This window comes from Hemiscyllium ocellatum, chromosome 31 (assembly GCF_020745735.1).
Source record: "Hemiscyllium ocellatum isolate sHemOce1 chromosome 31, sHemOce1.pat.X.cur, whole genome shotgun sequence".
NCBI classification, from domain to species: Eukaryota; Metazoa; Chordata; class Chondrichthyes; order Orectolobiformes; family Hemiscylliidae; genus Hemiscyllium; species Hemiscyllium ocellatum.
In genome coordinates this window covers 39,011,759-39,035,578 of record NC_083431.1, presented here as the reverse complement: position 1 = coordinate 39,035,578, position 23,820 = coordinate 39,011,759, and the positions used below count along the sequence as shown (strand labels likewise).

Below are 23,820 nucleotides of genomic sequence, written 5' to 3'. Positions count from 1 at the left end.
AAGTGGCCGAGCAGAGGCTGATAGCTAGGTTTGGTACCCATAGGGAGGTCCTCAACTGGGATCTTGGGTTCATGTCACATTACAGGTGATCACCATTGCACTACACATACACACACACTCTCACATACACACAGATACAGGTACACACAGACACCCACACACACCCTTATAGACACACACTCCCACACTCTCACATGCACCCCCTCACAGACTTAAGACACACTCTGCACTCACCACACACACACACACACACACACACTTTCTCACACTCACAACCCCCACCCCAGATAGACACACACACAGACAGACAAAGACCCACATGCACACATATATTTTGTGGGGTGAATTTGTACTTGCAGAGTTACATTGCACTTTGCTCAAAAACTGCATGAATTCATGTAAAACTCTGTTATCTCACTTTTTAGATTAGAATCAATCTAAACATCAGGTCATAGGCAGAAAACACAGGGGGCTAACACCTTCAACATATTGTCTAGCTATCACCATTGTTCACAGCTAACCCGAGAATGCAACTTTGTGATTTACACATGAAAGAAGTGAAACTATCACTGTATTCTAACAGATGAAAGGCTTAGCAGACAATCAATTTTTCAATGTATAATTTCAGTTACATCACACTGCAAATTTTTGCTATAAATTCTGTGTTACGATCGAGCCCTCCACAATCACCTGGTGAAGAAGCGTCACTCCAAAAGCTCGTGTGCTTCCAATTAAACCTGTTGGACTATAACCTGGTGTTGTGTGATTTTTAATCCTGTAGCTAGGTATCTCTAAGATGGTGCCATAAGTGGTGACTTTGTAAACATTTCATTGCACTCATGTGAGTACATATGACAATTTACCTAATTCTAATTCTAACACTGAAGTGGCAGGCAAAGACCACATCCAACAAGACCTTGGTATTCAATGGCATTGTCACTACCAGTTTGATATTTCGAAACATCCTGGGGTTGAATTTAACATTGAACAGAAACTGATCTAGACCAGCCATATAAATAGAATGGCTACAAAATTAGATGTAATTGGCTTGGGACCTTGCAGAGAGTAATATCTCCCAACTGCTCAAAGCCTGTCCACCATCTACAAGACAGAAGTGACAGTGTGATGAAAAGCTCTCCCATCCGTTTGGAAGATTGCAACTCCAACAACCATCAACAATCTGAACACAGACCAGTTCAATGCACCTGCTTGATTGGTAAATCATCCGTGGCTTTAACTATTCACTTCCTTCACCACTAAGTACTGTGGCAGCAACATGCACTGCAGCAACTCACCAAAGCTGATTTAACAACATTTGCAAAACCAATACGCAACCTTTACCATCTTGGAAAGGACAGCAAATGCATGGAACATCAATATGCAAATTCCCACTGAACAACATTTCATCTTATTTTGGAACTACATTGACATTCCTTCACTGCCACTGGATCAAAATCCTGGAACACCCTTCCCAACAGCACTGTTGGTGCATATTCATTTGATGAACTGTAGTCACAAGCAGCTTACCACTACTTTCTCAAGGGCATTCAGGGATGGGCAACAAATGGTGGTCCAGTCAACAAAGCCCACATCCCATGAAAGACTAAAGAATGTTTTTGGGCTTACTGAAAACTCTCAAAAATGCCAAGATCATAAAGGAGGTATACTGGCATCTGACAACAGGAAGTGAGGTAAATATTTCTAGTTGAAAATCTTAGTCATCAATACTCTTAAACCACATTTTTAAGCTCGGACGTTTGCTTCAGGTTATAGTTAACCAGATGTGTATTTTCTTTTTAATCTATATTTGTGAAAATGTCCAATGAAACATATCTAATAATGTTTTCTACTGACAGGCTTCCAACACAACAAATTTTAAAAGTCAGTTCATATGGAATCATGTGCTTACCTTTCTTACGACACACTTTACATCGGGCATTTTCAGTTGACATATCCCATTTGATACAGGCATCCAACATTCCGAGCAGTACATGCATACGAGAGAAGGTCTGAGCCTCTCGTATAGCACACTTCCACAGCTCGAGGGCAGAAGCAACCTGTGGCAAGTTAGTGAAGAGACAATTATAAAATAAGAAAGTTTAGAGACAGAAAAAGTCTGATCCTTACTGGTTGTAAATAAACAGAGCCATAGCTAGGAAGGGAAATCCAGAAGCGGTTACAGTGTCAGTAAAATCTTCAAGCAAAATGTTGCAAAGGCAAGCTGTGACTAAACACAAAAGAATAAAGAGCAGATACAAAGTTTTCTTTAAATTACAACACATTAATAAGGAGAAATAGTATATTCATTATATAGTATGACTACAGATAACCAGGCTGTTCTGTAAGCAGATTCAATGACTGATACACTGGTGTATTGAATCAGTATGAAATGAAGCAATTTAATGGTTCATATCCAGTCTCATTTTAGGAAATGTTGTTGCTCTTTGAAGCACATGTGAAAAACATGGACAGTCTTTCTGATTACAAAGATCATCATACTCGAAGCTTATACTATTATATAGCTAGAAAAAATGTAAATGCTTCAAATCTGATATATTTAACAATAATATAAGTGGAGAACTTTATATTGAAATATTCCCTTTAGACATTTTCTTAACTTTTAACTTGACGCAAATAAAATTATTTGGAAACTACCTTCACTGATTTCTCCAAAGCAGTCTCATTGCTACAATTCATTCTGCGAAGCACAAATGACTAATTTTCAACTTAACCTTCCTGGGAGCCTCAAACTCCAATCATAATCTTACAACCAAGCAGTTGCTAACAAACATCAACACATCTATGTGAATTCTCAATGACAGTTTCCTCTCTAGCTCAGGTGCACCAAGGACGATCACAGAACACACCCAGTGATGCTAAGTAATGTCAATTAACAGTATAGAGTAACCTTGATTATTTGAATATCAATTATCCGAAGGAGATCTTGAGGTCCTGACAGAGACATTACATCAAAGAGGTATTTCCAGCTCTGTTCGCGTCTTTCGTCTAAAATAATTAAAAATGAACTCGGCTTACTGAAATGCTGCCGAGAACTGTCCTAGACATCGATGCGAGCCCAGGCACTATCTCCAAATAACTGACCACCCGCCCTATCTCTCTCCTCACATTTTCCCTGGCGTTCTACACAGGGGTGCACCTTAAACTCTCCTTCCCCAGATAATCTCTCCAACATTGCCCTGCGCAGGGCAAAGGTGGAACCTGTCAAAAGGTTGCATGCGTGGCTGCACATGTGTGTGCTATTTTGAGACTCATCTGCTAAAGGCAGCAGCAGTCTTATTGTTGGTGTCCAGTCCAGCTGCACAGGGTGTGTGGGGTGGGGGTTCGCGCAGCACGGACAGGGTTGGGGGTGGATAGGGGCTCACACGTAGTGTGCTGCTGTCTAGTCTCCTGAACGGGGAGTGGACTTAGCAAGCACTGTGTCAATCCCATTGAACTGATGGGGGCGGGAGGCTACAACAATGCTGCAGGTCCCTTACACACAAGTGTACCTCTGCTCAGAAACAGACCCTGAGACAGAGAGGAAGCAAGGAAGGCAGAGCGAGGAAAAAGAAAACTTCAGAAAACTCACGAGCCCCAGAGGAGAGGCATTGAATCAATTAACCAACTAATCAATTATTCAAATGAAATGGTGCCCACCCAACTCGTTCAGATAATCGAGGTTCCTCTGTACTGTATACAGATTGTCAGTTGGAAGTCATACCTCTGATGTGCAAGCTCAATGACAATGGTTTACCAACTGATCCACAAAAGTCGCTCAATCACCACAGAATCCCAAAAGTGTGGAAACAGCCCATTTAGTTCAACGTGCCTACACCACCCTTCCAAAAAGCATCCCACCCAAACCCACCCCCCCAATATCTCCGTGTCACCCTCATTCCCCATGGTTAATCCACCTAGCCTGCACATCCCTGAACACTATGGGCAATTTACCATAACCTAACCTGTACATCACTGGACTGTGGGAGGCAACTGGTGCTCGTGGAGGAAATCCACACAGACACAGGGAAGATGTGCAAACTCCACATAGACAGTCACCCAAGGCTAGAATCAAAGCCAGGAACCTGGCACTGTGATGCCGCAGTGCTAACGACTGCAAACTTTTAAAACTTTCTTTTAAAAAAAATCTCCTTCAACTTTTAGCTATTTCAATCAACATTTTCTGACATGTTATGGCACACTTCCGGAGCAGATGGGACTTGAACCCAGGCTTTCTGGTTCAGAGGTAGAGACATTACCGATGAGCAAGAATGCAAAGAATTCAGCACTTTTTAAATAAACCACAAAGACACACACTGGTCCAACTCATCTTGTAGATCTTTTTAAACATCAATTCATTCAGCATATTATGACGTATCTTTGGAGCAGATGGGACTTAAACTCCCGGTTTAGAAGTTGGGACACCACTGTGGCATCATTAGAGCCACTGAGAACTCAACTACAAAATTTGATGAGCATCAACAACATTCACTACTCAAGTTGTTTTGTCTTTAAATAGACCTGTATTTCTATCTCTGATAATCAGAGCAATTTATCAATCACAAAGTTTGGGAGTTTTCCAATTACATAAAATAGAGATGAATGGTATGACAATGCCATGTCTGTGCTATAAAACTAAAAAATACAAGCCAGCAGTCAAATTAAAATCGAAATCACTCCTTGCCATCTGCTATTCTCCAAAGCACACAAGAGTCCCTCCTGATAATGTGATTCAGTTTACAGTCTGTTCTTGCTGTTACTGGCTAGACAAATGGATAGTCAATGGTCACCACACATGGCTAGATTAAATAAATGTTTATTCAGCAATAATTGATTACTGTGGAACACCACCAACACCTAAATAGAAGCAGGCACATGTCTTAAGCAAAAAATAGCAGCACAATACTCTCCTTCATGAAAACGACTAATCAACTACTGCCTGTTCCTGATGTTATCCCTCTCCTGAAATACATAAAATAAATAACTATTCCATTCAGTTACACTTGCTGATACTGCCCCCTCTTGTTCACACCCATGCAATGTAATACAACTGCATTCAGCTACATAAGACCAAAAGCCATAATAAGACCATAATAAAGTTCTGCACCCATTATTCTGTTTCACAGATGGACTTAATACCAACAATACAGTACTCACTCTGATTTTGCATAAAAATTACTGAAATGCAATGCGTTCATATTTGCTTACTTGAATTGCACTTATTTCAAATGCACAACACTTTTTCCAAAACTGGAAGCAGCACTTTCAAAGTGGGATAAAATAGTGGTACTGTGAAAAATCAGAAGTGATGAATTTTATGCAAATGGAGTTCATTATGTAATGTTAAAGCAAATTGATTTAAACATGATTTTTCTTTCAATGTACTGGCACAGTTAAGGCTGGTAGAAACACTCCAATCAACCACACTTCCATTTTGCCATTGAAAGTTGGGTTACATTAAAAACAGAACTTGCATTTTATGATGCATTTTAATGCAGTAAAATGTCTCTTGTCCTTCATAGGACTGTATTTAGATTTTAAAAAATCAACACTGAGCCAAAGGAGACATTAAGAGTTGTGACCAAAAGCTTGGGCCTAGAGAAGAGCTTTAAAGAAAATAATTACAAGGGAGAGACAAGTCCAGTAATCCAGAATCCCAGACTAATGCTGCGGACAACATGATTCAAATACCAACACTGCAAAATTTGAATTAGAACATAGAACAGTACAGCACAGAACAGGCCCTTCAGCCCATGATGCTGTGCCGACCACTGGTCCTCATGTATGCAACTTCAAATTTCTGTGACCATATGCATGTCCAGCAGTCTCTTAAATGTCCCCAATGACCTTGCTTCCACAACTGCTGCTGGCAACGCATTCCATGCTCTCACAACTCTCTGTGTAAAGAACCAGCCTCTGACATCCCCTCTATACTTTCCTCCAACCAGCTTAAAACTACGACCCCTCATGTTAGCCATTTCTGCCGTGGGAAATAGTCTGTGGCTATCGACTCTATCTATGCCTCTCATTATCTTGTACACCTCAATTTAGACTCCTCTCCTCCTCCTTTTCTCCTTTTGGAATTCAATATCAATCTGGAATAAAATGCTAGTCTAATCGCAATGAACCTGTCAGTGTTTGTTTCAAAATCCATCTGGTTCACAATGTCCTTTAGGGAAACAAATCTGTTAAGTCATTAGGCTGAAATTCTAAAATACCTTAGCTTCTTCAGCCATTTTCTTCTCCTCATCGATTTCCTCTACTTTTGTTTCCTCGCCTGCTTTTTTCTTCTTTTGTTTGGGTGCCATAAAACCTTGCAGGAATTTCTTTATTATACACTCTTGCAGTGTGATCACACACTCACCCAAATCTTTCAGGCTCTCCAACGAGCGTACCTGGTAGATTAAAAGTAAAAGATTAGAAAGCAATCACTTAACAGCAGGCACAGGTCCAATAATTATGGCTGAGAAACTAGAGACTTTGGAAAATCCAAGTCTACCCAATCTGACTCAACAATATAATCCTATGCACCAATGGCAGAAGAGCAGAAAATGTTTGGACCCCAGTCTCAATCAGCATTACAAAAAATAAATTGACTAGAACTACTCACTTGCTCTCAATTTCCTAGAAAGCAATAGCTAAATCTCAGAAGTACTTTACTGGCAACAATTTGCACTGGGACACTGAAAACATGAACATAAGCATCAACAGAAGTTCTGCATCCCTTACCAGAAAAAAATGCTGAATTACTAGGAAGATAATTACTTTTCTTTTATCTCCCTCCTCGCTTATCCTCAAATGTTGAATTTTTATTTCTGCAAGTGAATGATACATGCACTAGCGACTACGTGGTTCTCACCCACCTGTATCTTCACACAAATGAGCAGAAATAGGCCATTTGGCCCAGGATAATTCTTGACTCCCTTATTTGTCAAAAAGGTTTCACTGTCTTAGAAGTATTTAAAGCCCCTGTTTCTCCATCATCCTCTGGGAACAAAGTTCCAAAGGCTCATAATCTTCAGAAAATGAGATTCCTAATCTGAGTCTTAAACAGGAGACCGCTTATTCTTACACTGCGTTCGCTTTGTTTTAGTTTGGCTCCTCCCTCATATTCTTGCAAAGTTCAATAAGGTAACTTTAATTCTTCTAAACACAAATAAAAACAGTAGCTGCCTGTCCAACCTTTCGTCAAAAGATACCATCCACTTCCCAGCCAGTTGACTGAACTTCCTCTGAATTATTCCTAACTCATTTATATCTTCTTAGGTAGAGTAAAACACAGTACTCAAGATGCGATATCACCAATATCATACAAGTCTGTAATAAAACATGCCGACTTTAAGTTTTCTTCCCTGCAATATAAAAAATTCCATTTGTCTTGCTAACCATTGGCTGCAACTACATCCTAACTTCGTGATTCATGTACCGGATCACCCAAATCCCTCTCGACATCTGTATTCTGCAATCCTTCTCTATTTAAGTAGTAAGATACTTTTCTATTGCTTTCTGTCCATATAGACAAGTTCATGTTTTCCAATTCATCCACTTAACCTAACTTTATCCCTTTGCACTCTCCATTCTCTTCATAACTTTCTTTCCTACCTGTCTTTATATCATTAGCAAACTTAACCATACATCTGGCACCTTCATCCAATGTCAACTGTATAGATTGCTACAGCCACAGCAGTTCACACTGATTCTTGCAGTACCAACTAGTGACAACTTCTCACTCTGAGAATGGTTCTCTGATTCATGCTTAGTCCTACATATCTGCTTTGTCCTTGATGATGAATGTTCTTCAAACTTAAGGGCCTATTGAACTGTCTCTTAAATGTAATTAGAGAGCACCTTTCTAAGAAGAGCACTGCAGGTCTTGGAACTCAGTGAAAAAAAAATCCCATCTCTCTAAACATTTTGTCAATCATTTAAAATCAATGACTTCTAGTTTTTGACCAATTTACCACTTTTTTTGCTCTTTAATCTCCAAAAATCTACAAACTAAAAATCATTCTTAAGCCACATCATAAATTTCTGAGTCCTAACTTTTCCAACATCTCCTTGTCATTGAAATTTCTCATTCCTGGTTCCATTACAGTAAAGTTTGTCAGGCATTTCTAAAATAGGAGGTCCAAAATTACCTACAAGAAGGCTTGGAGGCCAGGACCCCAAGTGGGGTCAGAGCTGAATCGCTCAGATTCCAGATTCTTAGATGCCAACAGCCACCTTCCCATCCCAGATCTTACAGTTCTCACTGAGGAGTCAAGACAATTTTCAATATGGCGCACAATACTTCAACTGAGACCTAATTGGGATTTGCAAAGTTTACTATGATCATTTTGATTTTGCATTCTATTCCTCTCATGTCTACTTATGGAATGAGAATTTTCATTAAAAGTTTGATCTTTTTAACCAATTTAACAGCTTGCTGTGCCATCTGCAAAGATTAATGTAAATGGACATAAGGTCTCTGTGATCATCTACCTTTTCAAAATTATGCTGTTTATATTACACTGGCTTTCAACAGCAGTCCTTCAAAATTGCATAATTTTACACTTCTCTATACTGAACTCCAATTGCCATGTTTTTGCCCATATCATCCTTAACCCACTCTTTCCAATTGAAAGTTTAATGGTTTTCAATAATTTACTCACCACTTTTATTAAGTTAACACCCAACCTCTAGTGCTATTGCTATGTCCAGTAAGGATTGAAAAGTGATCATCAATTTTACTCATTTCTACCTTTCCTCGGTTCAATAACCTAGAATGCATTTCATCTAGACCGGGCTGACTTACCAACTTCCAGAACTGTTAGTCTTTCTTACTTAGTATTATTCTGTCCACAACACCAATCTCCACTTGCAGTACAATTTTCACATTCTCCACTTGCTTTGTGAAGACTTCAGACTTTTGTAATGCCTCTACATCAAGACTTTCCTTTAGATTTTGAAATGTGCACAAACATTTGCTGAGTTAAATGCTTATAAAATGTTTTAGAGCTTAATACAATTTTCTTTTCTGCTGATATAACATCTCTTTGCCTCCTGGACTAACTTCTTCAATTCCATCCTCTATTTCCTTACTATTCCTGGTTAACAAAATTTTGTTCTTGATGTAATACTTGAAGAAATGATAGAAAAAGTATTTCTACAGAGAGGGTGATCTATAAGAATTTATAAACTCAGTTGAGAAAGACATTTTTAATATATTATATGTGTGTATATATAAATAAATTGTTATTTTAAATCCTAATAATATGTTCTTAATGAAGAGTCCAAATCTAAATTTATCTGAATAGGTGTCTGGAACAACCATGCTTTGCTGGGCGAGGACCCCAGAGTTTTACTATCCCACTTTAGGAAGCAACGTAAACAATTGGAACTAAGCCAAACGTTCATTCTGACACGAAACTGGAAAATGAAGCACTGATTCTTTTAGCTCTCCTTTGCTGGGAACCAGTTCATGGATTCTGAACAACTATTACAAAGAAACACTGTGCTAAAATCCCCTGTGTAACACAGCTGGTCACCATATAACTAGCTCTTTGCTAAGAACAGTAGCATGTTTGTATGATTACTCACCCTCTCCTCAAACTCATCACATTTATCCATGTATCCTAGCCCTCCCTTTTGCAGTCGCGTTGCCACTTCAATCAGGTCAGTTCGCAAGTAATTGAGGAGCTCCTGATGGCCATCACAGGACTTGAGGCCAAGGTTTGGTTTCCGTGCCAAGTGTAGTGAGTGAAGGATATCTTGATACCTAAAAATAGAAGCAGCTATTTTTAAAAAATCAACCTATGTTAAGCCAATTATGCAACAAAGATAGATTTTCCAGTTAATAAGCTCAATAATTTTTATATCAGTATAAAAGATGGTCAAGATAGTTGAAGATGATAACTGATAAAACCGGTCCATACAGATGGTATTTACAAGTAGACTAATCTATAGTATGAAAAATTAGTTTATCTTCAATTGTAAGTTGCAGTCAGTGCTCAATTACAGGGAGAACTGTGGTGTACTCAAAACATTGTTGACAAAATTAAATCAGATGGTGCTCCTTCTCAATTTGCAACCGTGGCTTATTCCGTAAAGTGTGCATACATAGGTCAGGTCAGTTCTGGTCATCCTCGCCCCCAGCTTCACTCACGTCACTACAATGTAATTAAATAACTAGATTCAAGAGTAATCATTTACTGAAGGTACTACAAAGTATCTGACCTTGTGAAACATTATTCCCAGAACAAGTTAGCATTCCCAACAGTGCAAAGGAGAGAAACGTGAAATATAGAATACTTAAACATTTTCTCCACTCCAATTACAGGCAATTTATTAAACTTAGAAATGAAGAAAATAATAAAACAGATTTAAACACAGGCAATCAGATAGCTCACAAAAAAGTCACATGACTATTGTCGAGCAGTCGATCCAATTCCTATACACCCCTGATTTCCATGTATGTATACACTTCCTTCAGAGAGCATTGATTATCCATCGGATGCAGGAACCAAACTGTTTTTCCATTCAACTCCTCAGGAGTTCAAGATCAGTCTTATTACTCAAACAAGATTAAGCGACTCAGCACCAATGACTGACTCTCATACAATTCAAAATTACAATAGATTTAAAACCAGCCAGTTAGTGGCCTTGTTTTACACCCTTTAGCAGATAGATGCAAAGTGTTGTCTCATGTTCTTAAACAAAGTATTATTTTAGTAAGTCAATGTCTTTTGTCACTAATGACTTTGCAAATCATTGCACAACAACCAGGTCCCAGTGGGAAGGCAAGAGCTTCAGGGAAAGTCAACTTGAGTACACTGTGCAACAAGCCAAGAAAGTAAATGGCTGTCATTTCTTTTTCCAAATGAGTTAAACAATTTGTTCCTGGAAAACCACAAGAGAACCTCTCTTTTCACAAACTAAAGCTTCCCTAATTTAGATGTTTAAACCAAGATTACGACATCAAGAATTGAGTACATCAGCTGACAAGCAAATACCAGTCTAGTGGAGAGAAAGAATAAACGCAATCAATGAGAATGGAAAAAATCTCTCTCTTAAAAACAGTCCACTATATTTAGCACTGCACCTTTAAAGATTCTGGTCATTAAGTTTGCACATTTAAAATACTGAGTCACTTTGTACGAGCAGGAAATATTTTCATCAACGTTATGTCATGTTCAGCTTTGCTTTGAATAATTATCTTACTTCAGCCTATAATAAAACTAAGTAAGCTAATTATGGAAACAAGATCTCTTGAGAACAAATAAAAGTGCACGCTTTGCAGAGACAAAAACCTGTAAATCTACTCAAAGAATGCATTGAATCAAAGACTTGTATTCAGTAGTTACAGTAATGCAATACCAGCATAGTTGAAAGCTTAAATTTGCAGGTGAATGATATGCAGGCAATTCAGTAGGTAAAGCGAGTGTAACATACTGAAAAGGAAGGTCCCAGAATCCATCCCGAGTTTGTACCCAGTTACCAATATCAGCCTGAGTGACTACTGGAATATTAAAATTGGCCTTAACTGCTCGAGAGTAGAGAAATTATATAAAAAAAAGAACATGCACAGTTGGTATGAATGCCTTTCCGTGAACGAACAGACTATACCAACCAAAAATCAATTATGCTGATAATGCACTGGATGGTATGTGGCATCATGGAACCATGATCTTGCATGAGGTTTGTGCCTTCAAGAGAAGATATGGAGGGATAAACTTTCAATAGCTACAGTCAAGGATGCAAAAAGTACTGCTGATATAGCCAGTATAACGTGGACAGTATTGCTCACTAGGAATATTTCTATTTAAAAAAAAGACTTTGATAGTGAGTTAACACTGACAGTTCAGTTTGATGATCAAAGTTTGATGATGATACTGAAATTACAAAGAACATGTACAGATTCTGCTCTTCAGAGACATATAAACCAAGCTATGGAACTTTGAAGACTTACTTTTTCTGAAGGCGTTCTTTAAGCGCACTCTCTCTGGCACCTTGCACATGAAGACAGTTCAGGAATTCATCTAGTTCTTTCTGAGTGTCACAAATAAACCTGCAGATAAAATCAATAACACTGCCAATCAATGCTTCCAGAGGTAGAAAGTACTAACTCACAGTGAACAAATGCCTCAACAGAAAATACCAAAATACTCAAATCTTTAGGAAAAAGCTAACATGCCTGTAAAAGTGAAACAAATCATCCCAATTAGGGTTGCAGAATCCTTGAATACTAGTTTAATTAAACAAATAATGTGCAGGATGTTAATCGTATGAAAAGTTACAAAATGCCAATGAAGACATTCTAAACTTAAATTGAGGCCAAATTTAGTCAAAATGTTTTCATGAACACTTTTCACTCAGTATAGGACAGTTGACTTATTGAGTCATACAGCATGAAATTAGACCATATGATCCAATTTATATGTGCCGACCAGACATTTCAATCTGACCTCGTGCTATTTGCCAGCATTTGGCCCATATTCCTTGAAACCCTTCTGGTATATAATATAAAGAAATATTATTTTGCTTTACTGATCACAAATATGTCTTAGGCCTTTTCTTTAAATGGGATTCTGAAACAAGAGTTGAAGTTTTAAACTCCAGAAACAGTTCTGAAACGTGGTTCAAATTTTGTGCAGTAAAAACATTCCCCCAATATGTTACGGCTACAATTTTCTCTGCTCTTAAGTTGGTAATTTAGGATAGTTAATGCTCTGCGGATATAAAAACCGACATGGTGAGAGTATGTAACTGGAATATGGAGTTGGAAGACATTCAAGCTGAATCTTTATGCCAATTGTAACTAGGTCAATGCCAATTCTAACTAGGTCAACTGTTGCCCTTGCACTGTTCAGAGTCCTAGAACACTCCCCTCTACTTGGTGCAAGAGCATTACTTGTGCAGTAATACCACACCAGTCGTTAGGAAAAAAAACGCTTGTATTTGTATTTAAAACCAATAGATTTTGACTAGTTTCTGAAACTATTCACTGCAGCGAAGTATTTTACTATTAGTTAGGAGTAAACATGGTAATATGTAAAAGCAGGACATACCATAGGTTCTGCCCTTGTTTTGGTACAGTTGTTTCAATGCAAATGTCTGCAGTATGGGAGGACCCCTGGTGGCCACTGTCATTTAAGCTGCTCTCAGCAATGCTGTCATCATCATTACCTATTAATTTCCAGATATAACAAAATCAGTTTAAATCAAGTTATGAAGAGACCAAGTATCAGCATTCTTAACATAATTATCCAAATACAATTAAACAAGCAAACAGAAACATACAACTTTCTGCCAATCATAAACTGATAGGCACAGCTTCTTTTTCACAAGGGAACTTTCAAAAACCTTGATCATGTTGTTGTTACTCATCAGGATCAACAACACAGGAAAACAGAAGTTTCTCATTCCAGTTGTGTCATGTCTGATGCAGAGAAAAGCTTTCCCAATCTCATCAACACTAATTTTAATTTCACAAGTTAGCCATCTTTGGCCTTTCAAAGCAAGATAACCAATCAGTATCAAACCAGAAATTAGATTGACATGATACAAATAGCAGAGGATTTCTAACTCCAACCATTATATGGGATTTGAATAGAGATGAAAATTGCAAACAGTACTCCAGGTGTAGTCTCACTAGTGTTCCGTATAAGTGAAGGAAGACATATTTGTTCCAATGTACAAATCCTCATGATGAAGACGAACATATTACGAATTGTCTGCTGCACTTGCATACTGGCTCTCAGCAAATTATGAACAAAGACATTCAGGTGTCTTTGAACAATAACATTTTCCAGTCTCTCTCCATTTAATAAATACTCTACATTTTTATTCCTTTGACCAAAGTGGATAACCTCACACTTAACCAGATTATATTCCATCTGGCATGCTCTTTCCATCTCAGCCTATCTAAATTCCTTGAAACCTTTCTGCGACCACTTCACAACTCACATTCCAACCAAGATTTAAATCATCTACAAACTTGCAGATGTTACAACTGACCCCCAAATCCAAACCATTGATATTGATGGGGAAAAGAAGTGGCCCAAGATTGATCTATGCAGCGCTATACTGGTCACAGTCCGTCCATGTGAGAATAACCCATTTATTTCTCAATTCTGCTATCTACCTGTTAACCAATCCTCCAGCTAGGATACAAGTATATTATACCTGATCCTATTTGCTTTAATTTGTTTACTGAGTTTCTGTTTGGGATTTTATCAACAACCTTCTGAATCACCAAGTGTACCATATCCAGGTTCCCTCACATTAAACTACCAGAAACATCTTCACAAAAAACCTCTGATCAGATTTGCCCGACATGAATACTATTTTCTTTAACAGTGGGGTTATATTTGTAATTTTCCAATGTAGAGGCATTGCTATAGAGTTAACATTTTTTTTAAAAGATGATTGCCAATGGTTCCACAATCTCTAGAGCCATTTCTTTGATGCATAATGTGAAAGCCATTGTGCCCCAGGTATTTGGGAACTGTCAGTCCTATTAATTTCTCCAATAATGCAATATTACAACGACTGATACTCTCATCAGATCCTTGCATCTTCATATTTCAGGGAGGGATGTTTTGTCTTAAGACGTACAAGAGCTGGAAAAGTAGTAGGGAATTTGGTTCTTTGAATTTGCTCTGCTATTCAAAGATCATGACTGATCTGATAATCCTCAACTCCACTCTCATGATATATATCCCCATGTCCCTTGATTCCATTACTGAATAAAAATCTGTTTATTGAATAAACTTATCATTAACTATATCACTCTGTTGTAAATAATTCCAAACATTCATTACCCTCAAAAACAAATTTCTCATCTGAGTCCTAAATGGGCAGCCCCTTACTCTGTTGATGTCTTCTGGTCCTAGACTCTCTCACAAAGGAAAACAACCTCTCCGCATCGACTCTGTCAAGACCTATTTGAATCTTGTATGCTTCAATAATGTTTTAAATCTTCGAAACTTCAGTGAGTAAAAATCCAACCTATTCAACCTCTCCTTTTAAGAAAATCTCCCCACAGCACAAATTGTCCCAGCAAATCTTTTCTGACCGCTTCAAATACAAGTATATCTTTCTTTAGATGAGGGGCCCAAAATTATTCACAGTATTCCAGGTATTGTCTGAATAGTGCCTTTACAATTTTAGCAGGACCTCTATTTTAATACTCTATTTCCTTTGAAGTAAGGGCCAACAGTCAATTTGCCTTCCATATTACCTTTTAAACCTGAATATGCTAGCTTTTTGGTTTGTATTGTAGCCTCCTGCAGTCTTTCTCCATTTAAATAATATTCAGCCTTTCTATTCTTTCTGCCAAAGTGCATGACCTCAGATGTTCGCACATTATATTCCATCAGTTAAGTTTTCCCCATTCACCTAATCTGTCCATATCCTTCAACAGACACTGTCATCCCTACTACTTTACTTCCAATTTACTTGTGTGTCATCCTCAATCTTGGCCATTATGTAGTCACGTCACTCATTCAAGTCATTAATATATCTAAATAATTGTGGCCCCCAACACTGATCTGTATGACATTCAATAGCTTCAGGCTGGATTTTGAAAATGCATCCCCCATCCCAAATTTCTGTCTTCTATTTGTTAGTCAATCCTCTATCCATGCTAATATACTACTCTCAAAATCATGAGCTCCAATTTTATTAAGTATCTTATTGAATACCTTTTGGAAATCCAAATATATTGTGTCAACCGATTCTCTTTCAGCTATCCTGCTTATTATCGACTCAAAGAATTCTAATACATTTGTCAGGCATGATTTTCCCTTTACAAAGCCATGATGACTCTTTGATTAGATTATGCATTTTTCAGTGCTCTGCCATTACATCTTTTATGATAAGCTTTAACATTTTCCCAGTAATAGATGTTAACCCAACTGGCTTATAGTTACATATTTTTTGTCTCCCTCCCTTTTTGAATAAAGGCACTATATCTTTATTTTCCAATTATCTCTGGGACTTTTCCTTAACCGAAGGATTATTGGAAGACTACTATCAGTGTATCCAATATCTCTGTAGCCACTTCTTCTAATAACATCAGATACAACATAATTTGAGCCCCATTAGTTTCCGTAGTACTTTTAGTCTTTTGATAGTGTATTTATTCGTTCTTCCACCTTACACTTTAACCCTCTGACTATTTATTGTTTTCAGAATGGTATTAATGTCATCAACAATGAAAGACAGACATAAAAGTTGAAATGCCAATCAGCCATGATTGAATGGCGGAGTGGACTCGATGGGCCGAATGGCCTTACTTCCACTCCTATGTCTTATGGTCTTACGGTCTAAAACACTTAATCAACATCGCTGCCATTTCCTGGTTCCCCATTATTTCCCCAATATCATTCTCTAAGAGGTCTATGTTCACTTTGGCCAGTCTCTTTTTCATATTTAAACAAGTTCTTATCCATTTTTTTCATTCATTTGATGGATGTGTGCGTCGCTGGCTGGCCAATTATTTCGGGGATAGTTATTAGTAATAAACTAATAACACAAATATCAATCTTTAAAATTAAGAGTTTAAAATAATCTCTTTAGAAGTTATTTAAAATCAAGGAAACAAATTATGACATGAAGGAGATAGACCAGAATGTGTCTATTTTCTTACTGATACTGGCTTCACCACATAAAACCATACTGAAATGCTTGGCTCTGTAAATGCAGGGCAGATCAGGCAGCTTCCAAGGACCAGGCCTAACCTGCTGCGATTTTCCAAAGGTACACTTTTTGATTAAGATCTCCAACATCTGCAGTCCTCACTTTCTCCTAGTTGATGTAAAATCATAGACAGACCTAAATAGAAATAAATGCCTACCAGTACCGAGCCAGTAATTGTATCCCCTAGACGACAGATGACAAAGAACCGCAAATACCAATATCGCCAGTTTCTTGCCTGTAAACTCCATTTGCAAAAGTACAATCCTATGCTCAACTGACACCCAAACCGCACGGTGGCACAGTGGTTAGCACTGCTGTCTCACAGCGCCTGAGACCCGAGTTCAATTCCCGACTCGGGCGACTGACTGTGTGGAGTTTGCACATTCTCCCCGTGTCTGCATGGGTTTCCTCCGGGTGCTCCGGTTTCCTCCCACGGTCCAAAGATGTGCAGGTTAGGTGAATTGGCCATGCTAAATTGCCCATAGTGTTAGGTAAAGGGGTAAATGTAGGGGAATGGGTCTGGGTGGGTTGCGCTTCGGTGGGTCGGTGTGGACTTGTTGGGCCGAAGGGCCTGTTTCCACACTGTAATTAATCTAATCTAAAAAAAAACACTTTCAAACTTAGATCACAGGAAAGTAATCAGGAGCAGGATAAACGTAGATAATTTTGTTTCTTGCCTGATGCTGAGGCTAATTTTAGCATGGTCTTTTAGTCCATATTGCTGAGTATAATATATAGACCAGGAGGACAACTGATATTCTAAATCACTTTAAGAACAATGGTTTCTTGATTTTGAGTTAAGAAAGACTGGCATTCATACAGCACTTATCACAACATTAAACAAAACAAAGCACTTCAGAGCTAATGAAGTACATTTGAAAACATAGTCACTGGTGTACTACAGAAAACTCAGGGTACAGGGTATTGTTCTTTGCCATAAATTTTCTCAGTTATTATTATGTATACAGAAGGAGTATAAGTAGCTCTGTTCAGAGGTAAAGAAAAAAAATAAAGATTGAATTTTTACTTTTGGAATCCTGGTCTTCTTCATGTTGAGTGTATTCTTCAGGAATGGTAAAGCTGTAGTCAATGCTGTCATGCACCCAACCTTTCTCTACATACAGACCAGGCACCAGATCCGAAAACAGCCAGTATCTACAGAAAAGGTAAGGCACAAGTCTGTTTAGATGAAGACAAGCCCATGCAGGACCAAAATCCAACATTTTGTTTTAACACATTTCCATTATAGCAAAACATCAGCCTGAAGTAATTAACATTTTTCAAGCAAGTTCACAACATCCTAAAAGACATAATTTGCTTTTGCAATTAAATAATAAAATTTCAACATTCTTTTACTCCTCAACTTCATCCAGCTCATGATAAACTTAGTTACTTTCCACAAAAGGTACTCCCAATTTCAAAGTGCAAAGCGACGACAAGCTCCTGCGCAGTACATTTCCAATTAAAACTAAAGATGCTGACCAGATCATCGGGGTCTATTTTTCGTTCCCAGTATGTGGGCTTCGCTGACTGGGGCAGCTTACATTGCCCATCCCAAGCTGCTCTTGAGAAGATAGTGATAAGCTGTTTTCCTGATTACTGTAGTTCATGTGGTCTACGTACACTATAGCACCTTTAGTGAATTCCAGGATTACAGCCTAGCAATAGTGAAGGAACAGCAACATAGTTCCAAGTCAGGGTTGTGGGGATCATGGAGGGAAACTGTACATGGTGGCCTTCCCAGGCATTTTCTGTCCTGCCCTCTATGTGGTAGAGGCTGTTGATTGTAAAGGTGCTGACAAAGGAGTGCAATGCAACTTGAAGATAGTACAAACTGCTAACATCATGTATTAGTGGCAAAGGTAGTAAAATATTGAAAGTGGTTATTAGGTGCCAACTAAGTGTGCTGCTTTACTCAGAATGATGTCAAGATTCCAGAATATTGTTGAAGCTTCACTAATCCAGGCAAGCAAAGTATTCTATCACATTCCTGACTTGGGCCTTGCAGATATTGGACAAGCATTGGCAAGAAAGGAGGCAAGCTACTCACCTCAGATTTCCTAGTCTCCGACCTACTCTTGCAACTCCAGCAATTATAAAGCTGAAACAAGAATAGAAATTGCTGGAGAAACTCAGCAAAGCTGGCAGATCTGTGGGAAGAAAGCAGAGTTAACAAATAGTTGCAGTTGCTGCCAGACTTGTTGAGTTTATCCAACAATTTCTGTTTCAGATCTCCAGTTTCCATAGCTCTTTGTTTTATTTATAAAGCTGGTTCAGTTGAGTTTCTGATCAATAGTAATGCTCAGAATGTTGATGGGGTAGGATTCATCCACAGTGATGCAATTGAATGCCCTGGGCATATGTTCAGATTCTCTCTGAATGAAGATGATTATTGACTGGCAATGCTGTGGTATGAATGTTACTTGCCACTTTTTAGCACAAGTCTCGCTATGTGTGGACATGAGCCATTTCAATATCTGAGGAGCCACAAACAATATTAAAAATGGTGCAAATTACCAACAAGCATTCCCACTTCTGACCTTACGGTGTCGGCAAAATTATTGATGAAGTAATCAAGAGTGTATTGCTGGAAAAGCACAGGTCAGGCAACATCCGAGGAGCAGGAAAATCGACGTTTTGGGCCAGAGTCCTTCATCCTGATGCCTGATCTGCTGTGAATTTCCAGCAACACACTCTCAACTCTGATCTCCAGCATCTACAGACCTCACTGTCTCCTTATTGATGAAGCAGCAGATTCTGGTTGGACCTGGAGCACTACCTTGAAGAACCCTTGCAAACACATCCCAGGACTGAGATGATTAACAACCACAGCCACCTTTCTTTATACGAGGCCTGACTGCAATTTTAATCACGGGCATGAGCAGAGAAGGTATTGTGATTTTGCTCAGGGCAATACAGCAGCAAGAGAAACAAAGAACAGAATATAGAAAGTGTTCAAAATGTTCAACAGAATATAGAAAATGTTTTTTATTTATGTGTCCAGGAGTGCTACTCTTCTCTGTACCAGACTTCCTACCCACTGCATCAATTTACCAAATCAACTGGGGCCATTCCTTCAATTCACCAGTAACAGCTTACTGCAACTTGAGTTTGTGCTCCCACCTATTGATCAAAATCAACATACTGTCAAGTTCAGGCAAGCTGCTCAATGCAAGGATGTTTCAGGTTGAAGAACTGAATTTCCTCTTATGTTTTGGGTCACATGGTTGGGAAACCATCTGTTCAATTCACGTCAAGTTGAGTATTGAGAAACTTCAATTGTAGAGTAGTGCAATAGCTATTCTTTTTCCATTAGATGGCAGTATAATAGGAGTATGAATCTATGTTCATGACTGCTCATGAATTCAATGAAAAGTTAAACAGAAAGGGTTTCTGTTGTGTTCCTCCTTGTGGTTATCTTAATATATAAAGAAATCTAAAAAGCCAACTATTTTTCACCTTAGAATTGGGTGAGATCTTTACAGATGCCAAAATGAAAAAGGCAAAACACAAATTTTTTTGAAAGGACAAACTACACATACCTGTTGTGGTTACGATCTGTGCCCAATGGAGTTCGATGCAAGACAAGTTTGGCTTTTGCAATTCCCTCCTGAAAGGCCTTCTCAGCTGCTGCTTTATGCTTACGAATCTTTTCTACTTCCACCTCTTTCTCCATCCTTTCTTTTTCTTGCTTTTCTCTCTCTTCCTTTTCTTTTTTAGCCTGCAATGCCATCAATCGCCTGCTTTTAATTGCACTAATGAGGTCTTCACTACCATTGACATCAGTTAACAAATCATTTCCACCTTTGTCCACTTCTAGCTTCTTATCAAATTCCTTCTTCTCTGACTTTTTCTTGTCACCCAATTTGTTATTTTCTGGCTCTTTCTTTTTTGCCTCCATTTCTTTTTTCTTTTGTTTTTCTGCCTTCTTCCGATCATTTTCTTCTTTTTGCATGGCCAGTCTCTCCTTCCATAGCTCTGCAGATTTATGCTGCGAGTCCTCCATGTGATCCTGAACTGAGTAAGTCATTAGAATCCGATGGCAGAGTGCTGTTAGAATCTTTACTTTCTCTTCTGGAGTCAGTTCAAAAAACTCAGAAGTTTCCAACTTATCTAGGAATTCATCTGCAACTTCATCGTCTTCGAATCCCATAGAATCCTTCCCATCTTCATTCATTTCTGATGCTTCACTTTCATTTTGCACATCTGACTTGCGCATGCAAAGTCGGACAAGCTCTGAAGCAGAGTGTAAGGTGAGAGGAATTTCAGAAAGTTTCATCCCCAATTCTCTGTAGTCTTCTGCAATTTCATCTTGCAGCAAAGTTTGAAGGAGGATCAACAGAACTCTGTTCAAATAGAGGAAACCTCTCTTTTCAGAGGTCAGTGCTTCCATCAAGGAGATTGCAGTGATTGGATACTGGTCATCTGGCATCAGCAGACCAGCATAACAACTGAGAAACTCTACCACCATAGCAACATCACCAAAAAGAGTGTTTGGGAGCCCTTCAGGAGTATCAACCAGCTTTAGTGCAGGTAAGCTCTTTCCTGTAAGAGTCTGATCTTCAAATCTCTTCTGTTTTTCCAGTTTTAACTGCATCTCCTTCTCCCGCCGTTCTTTGGCCTTTTCCTTTAATTTTTTCTTTAGCTCTTCACGCTTTTTTTTGTGATAATCTGCTCTTTCTTCTAGTGTCATCATTGCCCACTTCCTCTTGTGCTCCAAAATCTCATAACGTTTCTGAACAAGATCACCAACTTCCTCTGGTAGACGAGCACGTTCTTCAGCGGAAAGCACTTTGGCCACCCTGGTGATGAATGCAGACACCGCACCTTTTTTCTCCTCCTTCCCCTTATTTTCTTTGTAATATCGAAGAAATTGTAAAGCTAAAGGTGGAAGGTATTTCTGAGGTTTAGACATAGATCTTGAGGCTCCTCCAACACCCTTCGGAGATTTTCCAGTCTTTGGTGTGTTGGATTTTGCCATCTCAAAAAGTGTCATCTGTTTCATCTTCAACTTTGGAGTTTTCAGACTCTTTTTTGGAGATTTGCTATTCCCTGCTAACTTCTGCCCATTGAGCAACTTAGCCTTGTTCTTGGATTTCTCTTTTTTGTTGTTCGCTTTATCCTTAGTTTGCAGCTTTTTAAAGTTCCGAGCAGCACTGGAGCCCTTTTTGGGGATGTGGAAGTTGGTGTTCAATTTGGTTGGTGTTACAATCTTCATTACTTCTTCCAGTTCTTGTTCTGGAGACCTTTTGGGATTGTATGCCATTCCATTCCCATTCATAGCCTTTTTCACCTGCACATGACCCCATAATGTTGGGCTCAAAGGAGGGTTCCGAGAAACCTTCTCTTTGTTTCCATTCTTCCGCTTCTTATTTTTCTCTTTATTTGGGTCCCCATCACCTTTTGCTTTTTTTGAGGCTTTACCTTCTGGTGAGACAGCACTTTTCCTTTTTCCCAAGTTCACAACAGGGTTATGAATCATGTACTGAAACAAGTGCAAAAATAATTTATTATTCAGCAATGGCCAACCTTACACAGTACACTGCATAAACAATAAGTCGTGAATTGCTCATTTAAAACAAATATTGAAAAATGCTTGAAATCATGAATATTACAAATTTGCAATGATCACTTAAATGAACTCTGAAATGGAATAGCTCCAAAAGGCAAGATAGTCTTATAACCTTTACTCTATTTCATCCTGATTACTGCTTTTAGGACCCTCATCTCTGCTTGCTTAAGGAAAAAGAACAGTGGTCAACAGATTTAGTTATCCATAAACAGATATAGTTCTAAATAAAGACAAGAGGCTGAAGAAGAGATTTAGCAGCATCTCTGAATGAGAAACAACTTAAATACTTCCAGCCCAGAGTGACACTTCTATGAAACTGGAAAATCACACTGGGCTTGAAATGTTAACTCTGTTACCCTCACCAAAGGTGCTGCTAAACCTGCTGAGTTTGCCTAATAATTTCTCTTTACATTTCAGACCTTTAGCATCTGAAGTACTCTGCTTTCGCTATAAGGATGGGAAGTCATGGGCTTCTTTGTCACAAAGACTGAAGCCTGTTACTGTTTGCATTTCAAATTAGCCAAACTTCTCTCAAGCACTTTTGCCACTCCGACCTTCCATCTTAATTCCTTTCCCATTTCCCCTTACACAAAACCCCTTTCCAAAAGCATTCTTCCCCAAGAGACCATGCCATGCTAATCATTTAAATCCAATGCCTTTCAGCTGCTAGCCACCAACTTCTTTACCACGTTCTAGGCCTAGTTACAACTGAAAATGGCTTTGTCTACTGTCTATCCACCTTTTAGAATGGCACCATCACCAATACAAACGCATTTTCCCCTCCTAGCAGCATTCTGCATGGCCCGTTCCTCTGTAGCACCCTGGTCTATCCACTATCAAACACTATGCTTCATCACTCCCCACGGCTCGTTGCCATGCAATCGCTGAAGGTGTAACACTTGCCCATTCACCTCCTCACTGTCTAAAGGTGCCAAACGTGAAGCAGCATATTTACTAGTACTTCCTTCAACCTACTCTACTGCGATTGCTGCTTACAATGCACCTTCCTTTACAGTAGCATGACCAATTGCAGTCTGAACAACTACTTTGAGAACACACCTGCAATGCCCATCGGACTGACCACAATCTTCAGATGCTTGCCATTTCAATAAATCACTTTGCTCTCATACTAATATTAGTGTTGTAGGCCTGCTGTAATATTCCAATAATGCACAACACATAAGCTTGAACCACATCTCATTTGCTTAGACATTTTACAGCCTTGAGGACTAAATATTGAATTCCACATCTTTACAGCCTGACCCCATGATATCTGTTTTTCATTTTTCTTACATTCGCTCTCTCCTTCCCATCCTCCCAACACACATAGCCTTGTCTTCTTTACTTGGCTTTTAGTAGAGGATCTATTCTCTTCCTTTCACACTTTAATTCTGACCCACTTTACACCTTTTTTTCTCTTTCACCACTTTTTTTGCAGTGAACATGTAAACAAGCAGTGCCTTTGCCCTTCCTCCGCCTGTGGGAAAGTATACAAAAATACATTTCCCAACCCCTTTCAGTTATGAAACAGTAATACTGTATTATAAATGTTAATGTGGTTTTTCTCTCCT

The 23,820-nt window shown here is 38.7% G+C and overlaps 1 protein-coding gene across 1 annotated transcript in view; it reads right to left on the bottom strand.

Annotated features, from left to right (window-relative positions):
• baz1b (bromodomain adjacent to zinc finger domain, 1B) overlaps positions 1-23,820 on the bottom strand; it is a 97,527-nt gene that overhangs the window by 35,858 nt on the left and 37,849 nt on the right. Inside the window, exons 7-13 of the mRNA XM_060847897.1 lie at positions 20,220-22,162; positions 17,705-17,832; positions 13,044-13,161; positions 11,945-12,043; positions 9,577-9,754; positions 6,216-6,392; positions 1,910-2,057 (exon numbers count right to left, since the gene is read on the bottom strand). Coding sequence (XP_060703880.1) covers positions 1,910-2,057; positions 6,216-6,392; positions 9,577-9,754; positions 11,945-12,043; positions 13,044-13,161; positions 17,705-17,832; positions 20,220-22,162 — 2,791 coding nt within the window. The remainder of the gene's footprint in view (positions 1-1,909; positions 2,058-6,215; positions 6,393-9,576; positions 9,755-11,944; positions 12,044-13,043; positions 13,162-17,704; positions 17,833-20,219; positions 22,163-23,820) is intronic.